This window comes from Cephus cinctus, unplaced genomic scaffold (assembly GCF_000341935.2).
Source record: "Cephus cinctus unplaced genomic scaffold, Ccin1 Ccin1_scaffold1034, whole genome shotgun sequence".
NCBI classification, from domain to species: domain Eukaryota; kingdom Metazoa; phylum Arthropoda; class Insecta; order Hymenoptera; family Cephidae; genus Cephus; species Cephus cinctus.
In genome coordinates this window covers 234,064-247,821 of record NW_014333567.1, presented here as the reverse complement: position 1 = coordinate 247,821, position 13,758 = coordinate 234,064, and the positions used below count along the sequence as shown (strand labels likewise).

The following is a 13,758-nucleotide window of genomic DNA, read 5'->3' as shown; positions in this document are numbered from 1 at the left end:
TGTTTTCTTGCATGAGAAGCCAAATAAAAATTTCGACAGGCACGCGAGCCCTGCGGTTTCCTTCTTCTCCGTAGACAACGGGAGATGCTCGAGACACCGATCGGAATTTCAAATGTTTTCTATCCTATATTCCTCTCCAGCTCGGAATATGTATAAGTCATACGTACTTAAAGGGGCCAATATCTTTTAGATAGGCATATACATAAATAAGGAGTCGGAGCATTTGTTTATTTCGTCGCAACATTTATTTCACTATTATAAGAATGCTGTGTTTAACACGGCAAATATGAAACAAAAACGAGCCCATTAAGTAACATGGTCGCAATGAGCGCCTTTGGTGATTCTGTTAGCCCTATATCTGTGTACAGATATTTTTTCGAGAAAAATCTATTGTATGGTATATCAATAAATTTATCTACTGTAGAAGCTAGCATGATTTAATACTATACATACGTAACGACGCGCTATCTTAACCATGTGGTATAAATATTTAAAATATAAATATTACAAGCGACTAAATAAATAATACAATTAATTAAGTCTGCCATAAGACTGACAATTAGGACGAGTCATTGCGGATCTTCGTACGCGGCCTCATTCGCTTTCCCAATGTTGTGGACGAAACCGTTTTCGGAAATCTATATAAACAGAGACAACAATTAGTCATATGTAATAAAAAGCAAAGCATTGAGGAATTTCTCGTGAACGTCTATGAAGCCGGTATTTTATACGAGCGAGTCAGCTGTGTTCCATTGAACTGCATTCGCAAACGAAGCAAGCGTAGACAATAATCTGCTATTTCATGACGTTCACTAACCACAATGACAGACATATCGTTAAATACACGTCTTTTTCCATTTTGAATATGACTCAACCGTTACTCCTCGGAATATCTGACTGCCACCTGACACAACGGTATTCGTGATTTAACGATCCGTGACTCTACGTGTGCCATAGAACGAACTACATGTAGAGTATCAGAAAATGAAAAATATTAGACAGTTTAAAAAGCTAGTATAAAATACCTGTATCCTCGCAGAGGAGTCTCGGTGCTTCCGGTGGCTCCGCCCATCTCGCATGTGATCCTGCCATAGCAATCACGACCATTTACAGCCTCAGCGGCGACCTTAGTGAGCTGAAGGAACTCGTCCTGAACGTTTCTCGAGGTGAAACCTCCAAGTCGGGGCAGGAAGAGGACACCGATCATAAAGAGGAGTGCCATGCCGATGAAGCTGCTGATTGCTACGAAGAGCGGATTTGCCATTTGCTTCTCCGAACTTTCAGCGACGTTCACCTTTTCCGGTAGCGCATCGCGCTGCAACATAATCATAATCAAAATCACACGTCCTGGCACATATCTTTGTGCTCTCTCCTTCTTCTTTCCCATGGAAAAGGAATAAACGAATTTACGAAGGACTCACTATTGTCTTGTAACCGTGCACGTCCCGCAGTTCATTCATAAATGTCTTCAGGGGATAAAAGTAGTAATAATAGCCTGCATGGCCTGCTGGCAGTTGGAGCTGGCCCGTGGAAGCCTGGGGCACCTTTCTAGGAGACAGGGAGCTCGTCAAGCCCGTCAAACTCACTGCCGATCCTTTCTCCAAAGCATCTCTGTACATGCCTGCCAGCTGAGATCTAGTAAAACCCAATGCTTGAGGCACTTCGATTGGAGATGGAATCTTGGTTTGATCTGCCGGTATCTGTAACAAATTGAATATATCGTATATTGGGCTTAGTTTTAGTGTTAGGAAGATCTTATATCCGTGCAATGATGCATTTAAATAAGGCTCAAGTATGGAAATTGAAAACATGATCCTTAAAGACTATCTCGACTAAAGGCAACTTCTCCCTGATATCATACGAAGCGAAATATTCTTTTGAAGAAACGATTATAATTGGGGTAAAGAGGGCCTCCAATTCCTAACAGGGGAATCTTTACCATAGTTGGCTCCAAATCGCTACTCGGCGAGCCGGCATTGGCCAAGTCAGAAACAGGGATACTAGTGCTCTCCTTTTTTTATCTCTGACAATTTTTACACGGTTAGAATGAGACGGTTTTCTTAGAAGGTCAATAACTCGGACATTTACTATTATATATTTTGACCGTGTAATTTATATCACATTTCAAATATTTTCATTGTACAAATCCACTCTCTGTGTTCGTTAGGTGGAATAACCTGGTTTTGACTTTTGACGTTTTATATTGTTGTAAAATGGAATGCTGCAAAATGAAAACGTATTGCCATTAGAAAGCCTGGTAAAGGAACGAATATTGTTGAAACTCATTATTTTAAATTTAAACGAGAGTCCGGTGCTAAAATACTATTTTAATTAGTTAATAATTTGTATAAAATCTTTGCTATGGAAAAATTGATTCAACTGTTGCGCACTGAAAAAATAAATGACAAAATTCAAATTCAGATCACACGATTTCGCGATTACGCGAACAGTAGAACGGTGAATTCTTTTCTTTTTCTCTTTTGTCACATCCTTAGTTGATTTGTATGCGATCGGCATCTTGAAGAGTCCAGTTAAGCCACTAGCTCTGATCCGCGAACCGTCATGTGCTTTATAGTTTCAATTTTCTGCGACCGCGTCCAAAGCAAAAAAAATGTACGTGAAATGTAATAATTTAAAAATTTTGAAATTTTACACCAATTTCAATTGCACGCAATTACACAAGAACTTGATTACAAATGAGTCTTCATTTTATTTAGATGATCTTATCGCACCTCTACAGAAAAATGTAAAAATACCTTTTTGTGTCTCAATCAATCATCCCAAGTTATTACATACCAAGAATCTTCAAGATGCAAGAAACATTCATCTTACCGTAAAGTAATGGGGAGATGATTCTAGATAAACCTGATCAACACCGCGAATGTCCGTGGCCGCTGGTATTTTTTCCTCCTTGTCACTAGAACACGGATACTGATAATGAACCTGATGGACATGTGGGTGAAATTTATCCCGATAAGAGGACGTTTGGTCCAGGTTCTGAATGTATTTAGTCTCGGCGACATTTCCCGTGTTACGGTCCGTATCAGCTGACGCAACGGAGACGCTATTAATTTCTTGAAGTTCGTTCATCACATTTCGTAAATATTGAGCACTAGTTTCCGTGCTCGTGTGCTGACTATCGACAAGAATCAACGATACAGTAAGTGTCACGCTCAGCCAAAATTTCGACCCCCTGCACTTAACAGTCATCTTGTATTTCTCTTACTTTTTGAGCACCTTTATTTTATCGTTTCTTGTATTTCGGCGTCTTCCGCGTTGGTTACACCAGACACTAAACTTTTGCGTACTCTCAACTTTACCGAATCAGAGTACCATTTTTTTTTAATTTAAAAAAGATATAGTCACTTATTTATACTGAGTTCTTCGTTGAGGTGGTATCGCTTCTCTTTCCTTATTCTCATTCCGATATAAGACCGTAGCCAGATCACTAGGAACAAGTGTCTCGTCTCTTGCGCGTTCTCATGTTGTTAGGGTAAAATGCGACAACTTCGGAAATTTTTACTCCTGCCAAAGCAAAACGTAAAGATTGTATTAACCGGTTTTACGGAAAATGAAAAAAAAATAGTCGCGCCACTTTTTCCGTCGACGCAAATACAATTACCGAAAGCGGTCCCAGTGCATGGGGAAGACAGTACCGTCCACGTTCGCGTGTGCTGCTGAACAAGTATCGAAGAAGGGACTGAGTAGAGAAACTGGAACAGCTTTCGGGGCCAGTTGATTCCCCATCCTTTCCTTCTTTCATTAAGAATCCCCGCGTAGAAGGAAAAATTGCCGTTGGCTACTAGAAGGCTGCCTGAGTACACCTGTAATTTATGAATATATCTTCATTAAAATTTGGAAATAATAAGCGATACCTGGACAGTTTTTTAAATAATTGCATACAATGAAATTATCACACGGATAAGTGTACGGTGAATGGAAATATACCTATGTAGTACTGTCAAAATAATCCTATTTAGTTGTCAGCATCCGTGACGCCCTCCTGCCCATTCTTTTTTTAATTCTGCAATTAATGTAATGCCTATACTCTCAATTTACAAAAAGAAATGTCACAGTACCGAAGAGGTGTTTTATTTTCTATACCGATTGCTAAAGATTGACCCAAAGCCATACAGACCTTCATTAAACGCTGCGTCGTTGCTCCTAGTTTTTTTTTATGGGTCGCACAGTGGGCCTACCCTGTAATGGCGAGAAATCAGAAGAGCAGTACGTATACCCACAGTAACCTGCGATGAATGTATGGCACCGAGATGTTGGTAAAGAGGGTCAGCCCCGATATATTCTGTCTGAAACGAACTATACGGCATTTTAACCTCCTCCAGAACTTGTATGCTGGTTCCAGGATATCTCCCGGGCCAACTATACCCGCTAGTTGTCAAACACAAAATCCTCTAAGGCTGGTTCTCTATTATTATCTCCTTAGTAGCGTATGCATGGATCCATGTAAAAAAAATATATATAGAGTATATAATATATATAGTCTTAGATATGAAATTGAGCATATAATTATATTTCCGTATACACTCTATCTAATTCATGGTGATATCACCGGAATTACGGATCGCTAGTCAGGACCTGCAAAGTGTGTCGTCACGCGAGAATCTCTGGTCGAGGATCCTCGAGGTTTTCCGTAACCATTAATGTCAAGCGAAATAACGATGCGGATATTAAACGTATTTATTAACGGTGACCTAGGTTCTCGGTGTCTACGTCCATATTCACGATTCAGCTGTATTACTCCTTATTTTATAAAATGTTTACTGAAACTAGATCGGAGTACTCGTAGGAGGAGGGATTTCTTACCAACGTGTTTTTGGAAATTGTCCATCCGCTTGGCCGCTTTTACTTCTTACGTATTTCGTACACAAAGAAAGGAGAGTCACGGTATAAGTGTTCCTAGGGCTGCTTAACATGTTGAACGCCACGTCACCCATGTGAGATGGTGAGATGCCTTTTCCATTATTTCAAGCTCTGTCCGGTTTACGTAGCCCGCAACACGTATTCTTTTTGTAGATGTACCTCGCGGATTTCTTCGAATTATTGTATGCTTCTTTGTATTGTATCATTGTATTCATTGTATTCTATGATTCACGTTGGGCGTTCAACGGGTGGGCCCCGGGATTCATGCTGGGCGTTCAACGTGTTAAAGAACATTGACTACGTTTATACGACAGTCTTAAACCGGCTCAATTAATACTGATCTAAAGGAATTGACAAATCAAATCTTTTTACTTGTAAGGAATATTTGGGATTGGTCAATTCCTTTAGATCAGTATTAACTAAACTGATTTAAGACCTTCATGTAAACGTAATCATTAAGTATGTTTACACTAAGGTTTACACGCACGAGTTTTAGAAAGTAATAATCCATCACGTTGAGTTATTCTATTTAAACTTAATAGGTAATTACTTAATTCCCTGTTTAAACAAGAGCGTGAGTCATGAGTCGTACGAATAATACGATCAGACCACTGGTTGCCCAAAACTCGGTACGTACAATATTTAACAATCAAGAGTATAGTTTCTTCTAGTTTCCCCACTAGTCGCAGCTACTCATCTATTGTACTTGTGCATATGGATGGACATACATGCATGCATCCATACAGCTCATGTTTTGTAGGACGGTGCGAATCAACCATTGTGCGCGCGTCGCAACAGACGCGCCCCTAGTCATCTAAGCTAACATTACAATGTGTCAGGAGTTATTCCACGTTGACGGTCGGCCAGGTAGAAAATTCGTAACTTCTCTAGCGCACTCTACCGTAACTCTATGTTATTATCCTTGCTGGTATCGCGTTGCAGTCAACGGGGTTTTAATCCCTTGGTAAAAGAGGGACTATAGGCACCTTCCCAGCTTCGACCAACTATACTAGTATTCGAGAGCACAAGTCCACATCAGTCAGACCATAATATGCGATACTGGATAATCTAACTGTGTCGCAAGCATTGCTCCCGTGCTTCTCGTATAGATTCGTGGAAAGTGTCATTGTCAAAGTGCTAAAGAATATCAGGGATTAATAGGGAGGTGTGAATTGACAAGTGTATTTCGTCGTACGGATTATAATGGAGTGACAGCCAGTAGCAGTATTTTTGAGGGCTTAAAAAGGACGAAGTCAGAGTGACGTTAGTACGTTTCTCGGTGCGTTTTTAACGCGATCCACGCGCTGTTCCTGTGACGTGTAAACTTTATGGCTGAATATGTAGTCAAACGTCTGTAGGTCGGTGTTCGTTTCTCTATATTTGTGAGTAAATAATGGCGCATTCGAGCGCCGCCGATATCCTATAAAATTAAGACGGGTCCTTGTCGTCACTTGTCGATTATTAATCGTTAGTTACCTTTTCTGTACCGAGCAACGGTACTCAGAGGCCCAGTTTCATGCCTTCGATTGCCTTCTGTGAGCGGCTTAAGGCTCCATAAATACCTAAGGGCACCGTGCGTATCCGTGTCACACCCGTGTCCGCTCGTGTCAATTGGGCCAGCTGATTGGTGCTATCCGTCTCTGGTGCTGTTCTCAGTTCTTTGAGCCGTGCAGGTGCTACGTGCCAGTTTGGCGTTCGATGATCCCTTGTTTATCAATAAATTCTATGCAATAATTCGGTTTCGCAATTTATCGTTTAGGCAGTCTCCCTTGTTGGATTTCTCTGTCCATTGTGCATGACTGTAGGTTTACAAATGCTTTTGCTCTAACGAAATTGTCTTATATACATTTCTATATTGAGATACCTGTCATCGGATTATCATGATTCTTTATCAATGATAAGCCGAAAAACCTTAGTAATTCTGTTATTGCGTTTGTTATACCAACTCGTATTAATACTTTCGTTAACGTAAGTTATGTGTTTTACATGAATTTATAACATGCTGTTGTACTTGGTTGTATTATGTTATTTACATATGGGCATGTAAAACACACTGTTGCACACTTAATTAGCCTATCTGATATTTATATCATTGTTGTACGAACCTTGAGTGTTTCCTCGATAGTTTGTGATTTATTATATTCCGATATACGTGAATTATTTCACCGAAAGTTTCAATACAATGTTACTATGCCTAAAACAATGTTGATGAAATTTCATTCCTACTGGATAAGGTATGGAATGGGAGAAAGATGATGTATTTTATTGATCTTATTAGACATCGGTGTTAATTACGTATGTTGAAAATAATGGAATTACATATTGTCGGGAATACTGCAAGATTTGTCGTCTATCTGGTTATGTTAGTTTTTTGTTGTGTGTATGTATATATATATATATATATCCTATATTGATAGAACAAGTATGTTGCGTATTATGATTATAAAGTTTCTCAACGTTCACAGTTAATATAAAACTTCGATTTAGTTATGTTAGTTTTTTGTTGTGTGTATGGATGATGTATTTTATTGATCTTATTAGACATCGGTGTTAATTACGTATGTTGAAAATAATGGAATTACATATTGTCGGGAATACTGCAAGATTTGTCGTCTATCTGGTTATGTTAGTTTTTTGTTGTGTGTATGTATATATATATATATATATATCCTATATTGATAGAACAAGTATGTTGCGTATTATGATTATAAAGTTTCTCAACGTTCACAGTTAATATAAAACTTCGATTTACATGTTTTATATATATATATATTTCTTTTTAATTTTTATAAATGGTGCACCTAATTTTGTTTTTTATTATATATCTTATTTTTTTGTTCTAGAAAGCTAGTAAAATGCTATGGCTGCCTCGAGGTTGCATAACACCGAGGAAGATTTGAATGGAGAATCTGGATCAGAAGCTAGTAGTATCTACCAGTCTGGTTCTGTTATTTCAACTGTACCTGATAGACATGGATTCCTGGGAGGTTCTCAATATAGTCCTGAACGGTACGCAAACAATAAACGTATTAAGGATCCGCATCACAAGCCAATTACTACATAATTATAGAACTCTTTTTCTGATAAAGTTTCTAGTAAATAGAAGTGTATAATTACGATTCAATGATGCATTTTTTTTCTCAGAAAACAAGCTATACCACCGGAGGTGATATTGCGACGCGAGAGAAAATGGATAAGAATGTTAAACAATTGGAATGTTTTTATGACAACAAATTATCGTAAAGTGCGAGAAAGATGTCGAAAAGGTATACCGCCATCAGTGAGACTGCGAGCATGGCTCAATCTCTGCGGTGGTGAACTTTTAATGAAAGAAAATCCAAATCTCTACGAGGAGTTATTAATGAGACCAGGAGATCCAAAGTATATAGAAGATATAAAAAAAGATCTTCATCGACAATTCCCTCATCATGAGATGTTCGTTGAGAACGCTCCTGGACAGCAGGAACTATTTCAAGTGCTGAAGGCATATTCGATACTGAACAGCAAAGTGGGTTACTGCCAGGCTCAAGCACCAATTGCTGCATTTTTATTGATGCATATGCCAGCCATACAGGCCTTCTGGTGTCTTGTTGCTGTCTGTGACAAGTATCTTGTGGGATACTATAGTCAAGAGATGGAAACGTTGCAGCGTGATGGCGATATTCTCTTTGCTTTGTTGAAGAGAGTTTCTCCAGTCGCATATAAACACTTGGTAAGCACCTCTTAGGTGACACGATAATAATGAAATAATATGTAGTAGATCAGGACAGCCAAACAAGTTTCATACATTTGTCTTTCTTTGTGCAATATACTTTATTCGTCAAAACTATGGAAGATAAACTTATAAATTTAAGTTTACGGACTCGTGCACTCAGATCTCCATAATGTAATAGTACAAGCTCGCATGTACAGTCGCAAATTTAATTGAGGCACTCTCAAGATGTCAAACTCCTTATGGTACACTGTTCATATATTTGTCAATAAGTATCATGATAGTCTGTTGATATGAAGTCGAATATACATATATATGTATATATATTACAGAGGGGCGTCCTTCTCAATTTCATGAGTGACGAGTCTCATTAGACTTATCTAATAAAAACCTGATGCGGTTTTTTTACTACGAAACGCTTACTGGCTCTTATCATATTAGCATCAATAGAATGAACAGCTCTTTTAAAAAACATCATATATCAGTACTGTCATATGACTCTCATCTTCTATGATTTCTTATAGTTTGTAATATGGCGATTCACTCTAATTGTCAAGTGATAAAGCGAACCCCATTTGAATCGCATGGATGAATAGAAATTCCTTAATTTTCTTTTCATTTGAATGTATAGAATGTCCATTTGTCAGCTAGCTTGGATGGAAATTGATGGATTTATAAGCGAACGCCAAATCACGCAGGCAGCAGTATGGCTCCATGAGGTTAAGATGGTTCTTTCGACGAACAATACGATTCGAAGGTTTCCTTTAGCGAGCTGATTATTACTTACACTATGCAGAATTGTATTTGTTTTTAGTGCATTTTCATATTCTTACAATCGCCGCTTTCATACGCTCACCAATCATTGGCAATTACGCTTTATAAAGAATTTTTGTTGAAGTTTTCTTATTTTTCTTGAGAGTAATTCTTTTTTAACGTTAAATGTGAGAGTTAATAATCGTCATGCTATTAAACTGATTGACACAGAAAAAGCAAAAGATGGAACCGATTCTCTACATGACCGAATGGTTCCTATGCGTATACACAAGGACATTGCCATGGGAAAGTATTCTACGGGTCTGGGACATGTTCCTCTGTGAGGGCGTCAAGGTCATCTTCAAGGTCGGGCTGGTCCTGCTCAAATGTTGCCTGGGTCGTACGTCGCTTACGAAACGCTGTCCGACAATGTACGAGACCCTTCAAGTATTACGAAATCCTCCTCATCAGATCATGGAAGAGGAGGCGTTGGTGTACCAGGTACATTTTTAAAAAACTATTGTAAACTATTTGCTGAAAGTGCGATTATTTAATCGTACGTCAAATGTTATAAACTTCGCTGTAACATTGTAGATACAGAGACTGAATTTGAGCGAGGAAGACTTCGAATACGAACATCAGCGACAGACGTTAAGAAGAAAAGCAAAGGATCAAGCGTCTCTACCAACTGCCAATGGAAACAACTGATGAAAAAGATGGTAGCTGATAATTTACAACGTTTGAAATAAAGAAATAAGAAAGAGAAGAAAATAAAAGAATGTGTCGTTACAAGCTGTGCCTTTTCTCAAAAATATATTGGACGACAATGCGTAGACTGTGCGCAATCTACTAAGTATAATATTGGAGGATGAGTAATGCATTCATGATGAGAAGGCAATAAAATGGCAAAATGGTGTATGCACGTATTATACATTTTTCGAATAGGTTTTCCTACCATTCTATTTACCTTCCCCCCTCCCCCCAACTATTTTAACTCACGTCGTACAGCTAATGTTAACGAAGCACAACTTTTGTACGAACTGCACAGTACTATTTAGCACAGTAGAATATATTTAAAAACAGAGATAACTACGATATATACTTCATCGTCAGTATTTATGTATAAAAAAGGCTCTTGTATATTGTACTGTATTTTTTAATATAGAAAATATTGTATAACAATGTTATCAAATAAATTAACACACTGTTGCTATCGTTTTTTGATTCAAATACTTTACATTTTAAGTACTGTAGGTTGTGTTTTATGAATTTTTGAAGGTTCCGGTACATATTAGCAGTGATGCTTGCATATTTAAGTTGTATTACACTGCACTTTAATTTAAAAAAAAAATACTAGATCACATGGTTGCAGTCATGAATGACAAACTCGTTTTTTGCCGAATCGGCGCCTATTTGTTGCTTGAAAATAATAAATTAATTCAATTCTTGTGTATTTCCACGCTTTATGTATGTATGTATGTTAGCATATAAAATGACGGGGATCCTTAATTTGAAATTTTCAATACCGTACGTATACCTCCGTTCTTCGGTAATACAATATACAAGAGACTCTGTATAACAAGAGAAAACAAAAAAGTTAATGTTTTTTCTGCTGCCTCTTGGATGACGCTTGTTTTGGGCTACTGGAACTTTGACCAAGAACAATTCGACCTGCTGCAATTTCGTCTCTATCGGCCGAGTTTTCAATTAGTCTCTGCGCCTCGAGGAAGAACATTAGGTCCCTTATTTGCTCCCGTAAATCTGTTAACTCGACCTCCTTCGCATCTTTATAGTTGCATAATTCATCCTGAAGCTGCTTGTGTTTTGTTTGCCATGATGTCTGATTTAACTGGAGGGCCTGCCGCAATTCCTTCTCCTCAGACAATTCTGCCTGTGCTTGAGCCAGTTTTGAATTAGCATTCTGCAACCGCTTTTCTAACGATTGTTTTTCACGTGTTAATATCGAAAATTGTTTCTGCACAAAAATAACAAAAGCAAGTTTACGTAAAAATGAAATTTGCAGGGCTAGTAATACATTACACTTATATGAAAGTCGTGCATGGCTCTACGTTTACCTTAAATTCAGCATTTTCGTCCAGCATCTGGCTCAACTTATCACGCAATTCAGTGGTCTCTGAAATGGTGCGCTGTTCTAGGCGACCTAGTCGCTCCTCGAAATACTGTCGCTGTGTTTCGAGTTGGGATGTTAGAAGATACGTGAATTCAAGTTGCACAGAGTCGACTTTTTCGTCCATAGTAGCTCCTTCACTCTTACTGGCCTCCCGGCCGCCCTCCACCATTTTACCATCCTTGTCCTGTAAGAGGCGATGAACGAAGTTGTCGCCCACGTAGTCCCAAACGCGATTGTTTCCTAGTTGCATGGCATAACAATGATGCGTGTCCTGATAGTGGTCGAATGCATGACCCTTGTGATAACGTGAGCAACCGATGTGACCGCAGATCAAACAAATCCAGAGGGCGTCGTTGCTAGCACCTGCAACTGCAGAATCTAAATTCCACCGTATACAAAATACTTTATTGGCTAATAAAAACGCAAACTGAGACTTTTTCTTTTACGTTTCCCCTTCCATTTTTTATTACAGAACATGAAATATGCTTTAATATAAAAAAATGCCAAAGAAATATATTTTTAATGATATCAAAAAACGCACCGCACTCCATACAATGGCTGTCCGCCAGTGGCTCTGGTGTTTGTGCATAGCGACATACTGGACAAGAAGTGTCGCCCCATTTTACTAGACAACTCGAGTGAAACGTGTGGTTACACAAGATCGTGAGGATCCCATCTACGCTCTCATCCATTCTTTCCAAGCACACAGGACAAGATGGTAATTCTGTGTGTCCAGCCAACGACAGACCATTGTCACCGACTTCTACTTTGGATACAAAGACCATATGACAGACGATATCTGGTTCAAGAGAATTGTACGGTACGCCATTGAATGACTCATAGAATTCGCTTGCTGCTACCTGCAATAAATATATTGTTGTCGTACTGTCAATCAAGTTGTTTGGTTACCTTATCGATATACTGTTTTTCTGTACATACTGCAGATCGGAAGGTTATCAGGGCCATATACTGATTAGGACTACCATCTCTGAGAATTCTAAAATGCTGTATATCTTGATGACAAGCTGCAGTGAAAGTGAGAAGGTCATGGCATGTCATCGTCGCAGGAACAGAGAGAATACAAATTGTATGACTTCTAGTAGCTGCACAATGCATTTCAGTTAGCTCACTGCAACAAAAATGAAAAACATATGTCTATTGAAACATAGTGCTAAAGTGTATTTTTAAATAAACTATTTTCCTTACTCCTCTTTAAAGAGATGCAAAATTCCTTTAGTAATTTCCACAAAGGGACTGCCTGAGAAGAAGTTTATTTGATCAGGTGACGTGCGAGCAGCGGCTCCATCAGTCTCAGCAGCAGATGTAGATGATGAAGTAATTGTCATTTGAGAATATGATGATTCTTCTGAATTGGCTCGTGAATTTGAATGTGATTTGCTTGGCCCCTGAGATGATAATAACGGAGTTGGTCCTTCAGTGACATTGGCATAACTTTCCACCGTAATGTCTCTAGGTTCTCTGCAACCCCTCATTTTCCTTGCAGCCATTGAACCTAAAATAGTAGCCCAGCATCAATAAAATTGTAAGATTAACGCTTAAAGAATAAACGAGAAACAAAATGTTCACAATGTATCAAGATACAAATAAAGTTATTCGAAACATAAGATCTCGTGAGATTGTGTTGTTATTAATGTTAAATAGCATTGCTTCTGATAACATACTGGTAGCTTCTTCTAGATCGAAGTTGTTAATTTCAATGCGAATAACGCATAAAGATACCAAGATGGTTGAAGACATCACATACGATCTAAATCGTTGCACATTATTGCGAGCACATTGATCATCCTCAAATAGTTTGACAATCTTAAGCAAGTGTCAATTTACTTAAGAAACATAATAATAACAACCGATCAGTAAATCAGCTGACGATGTTTCAACATGTGCAACATATGCGACAAGAAGTTCCTAAACTATTTTGAATTATTCATTCGGCACTGGGACACCATCGAGACACGATACACAGTTATGTGCTTCAGGTGAATATTATACGAAAAGCAATAGCTTTTCCACCAATTCTAGAGTTCGCCTTCTTTAGAGTCCTCCATGTGATTGGCTGTACCAATTCCCTTGTCATGCTTCTCCATACCATCTGATGGCAGTTTCGACTCACTTCAGTCGGTGCGCAATGTGTAAGTAACTGAAATGTAGTGAAAATGCTAAAATGGAATAACTGTTAGCCAATCGCTGTGCTTTTCTTCTTTTGACCCTCACACGTGATTAGCTAACATATTCGTTTTTCGTATTTCACTACATTTGAGTT

The 13,758-nt window shown here is 38.5% G+C and overlaps 3 protein-coding genes across 29 annotated transcripts; 1 reads left to right on the top strand and 2 right to left on the bottom strand.

The window, feature by feature from the left end:
• Window positions 1–222: 222 nt before the first annotated feature.
• LOC107271740 lies at window positions 223–6,453 on the bottom strand. Of its 17 annotated transcripts, none has more exons than XM_025088944.1 (8): window positions 5,519–5,545; window positions 4,139–4,200; window positions 3,949–4,024; window positions 3,623–3,824; window positions 2,833–3,525; window positions 1,422–1,700; window positions 1,026–1,315; window positions 223–638 (listed from the first exon to the last, which is right to left on the bottom strand). In XM_025088944.1, the coding sequence occupies exons 5-8, from the start codon at window positions 3,208–3,210 to the stop codon at window positions 560–562; spliced, it is 1,026 nt and encodes a 341-aa protein (XP_024944712.1). In that variant the 5' UTR covers window positions 3,211–3,525; window positions 3,623–3,824; window positions 3,949–4,024; window positions 4,139–4,200; window positions 5,519–5,545; the 3' UTR covers window positions 223–559. The 17 variants fall into 17 exon arrangements, with proteins under 17 accessions (XP_024944712.1, XP_024944711.1, XP_024944710.1 ...); XM_025088943.1 differs by lacking the exons at window positions 3,949–4,024; window positions 5,519–5,545 and adding exons at window positions 4,825–4,866; window positions 5,432–5,492 and having other exon boundaries at window positions 4,139–4,303; XM_025088942.1 differs by lacking the exons at window positions 3,949–4,024; window positions 5,519–5,545 and adding exons at window positions 4,825–4,869; window positions 5,432–5,490 and having other exon boundaries at window positions 4,139–4,307.
• On the top strand, window positions 5,831–10,290 carry LOC107271731 (TBC1 domain family member 10A). 9 transcript variants are annotated; one of them, XM_015748069.2, is made up of 5 exons: window positions 5,831–6,239; window positions 7,725–7,890; window positions 8,026–8,593; window positions 9,578–9,847; window positions 9,941–10,290. In XM_015748069.2, the coding sequence occupies exons 2-5, from the start codon at window positions 7,742–7,744 to the stop codon at window positions 10,052–10,054; spliced, it is 1,101 nt and encodes a 366-aa protein (XP_015603555.1). In that variant the 5' UTR covers window positions 5,831–6,239; window positions 7,725–7,741; the 3' UTR covers window positions 10,055–10,290. The 9 variants fall into 9 exon arrangements, with proteins under 9 accessions (XP_015603555.1, XP_015603563.1, XP_015603562.1 ...); XM_015748077.2 differs by having other exon boundaries at window positions 5,856–6,144; XM_015748076.2 differs by having other exon boundaries at window positions 5,856–6,148.
• Window positions 10,291–10,484: 194 nt separating this feature from the next.
• On the bottom strand, window positions 10,485–13,574 carry LOC107271730 (BRCA1-associated protein). 3 transcript variants are annotated; one of them, XM_015748066.2, is made up of 6 exons: window positions 13,160–13,574; window positions 12,684–12,990; window positions 12,417–12,606; window positions 12,019–12,337; window positions 11,422–11,846; window positions 10,485–11,321 (listed from the first exon to the last, which is right to left on the bottom strand). In XM_015748066.2, the coding sequence occupies exons 1-6, from the start codon at window positions 13,233–13,235 to the stop codon at window positions 10,944–10,946; spliced, it is 1,695 nt and encodes a 564-aa protein (XP_015603552.1). In that variant the 5' UTR covers window positions 13,236–13,574; the 3' UTR covers window positions 10,485–10,943. The 3 variants fall into 3 exon arrangements, with proteins under 3 accessions (XP_015603552.1, XP_015603551.1, XP_015603553.1); XM_015748065.2 differs by having other exon boundaries at window positions 11,422–11,855; window positions 13,160–13,573; XM_015748067.2 differs by having other exon boundaries at window positions 11,422–11,840; window positions 13,160–13,571.
• Between the last annotated feature and the right edge of the window lie 184 nt (window positions 13,575–13,758).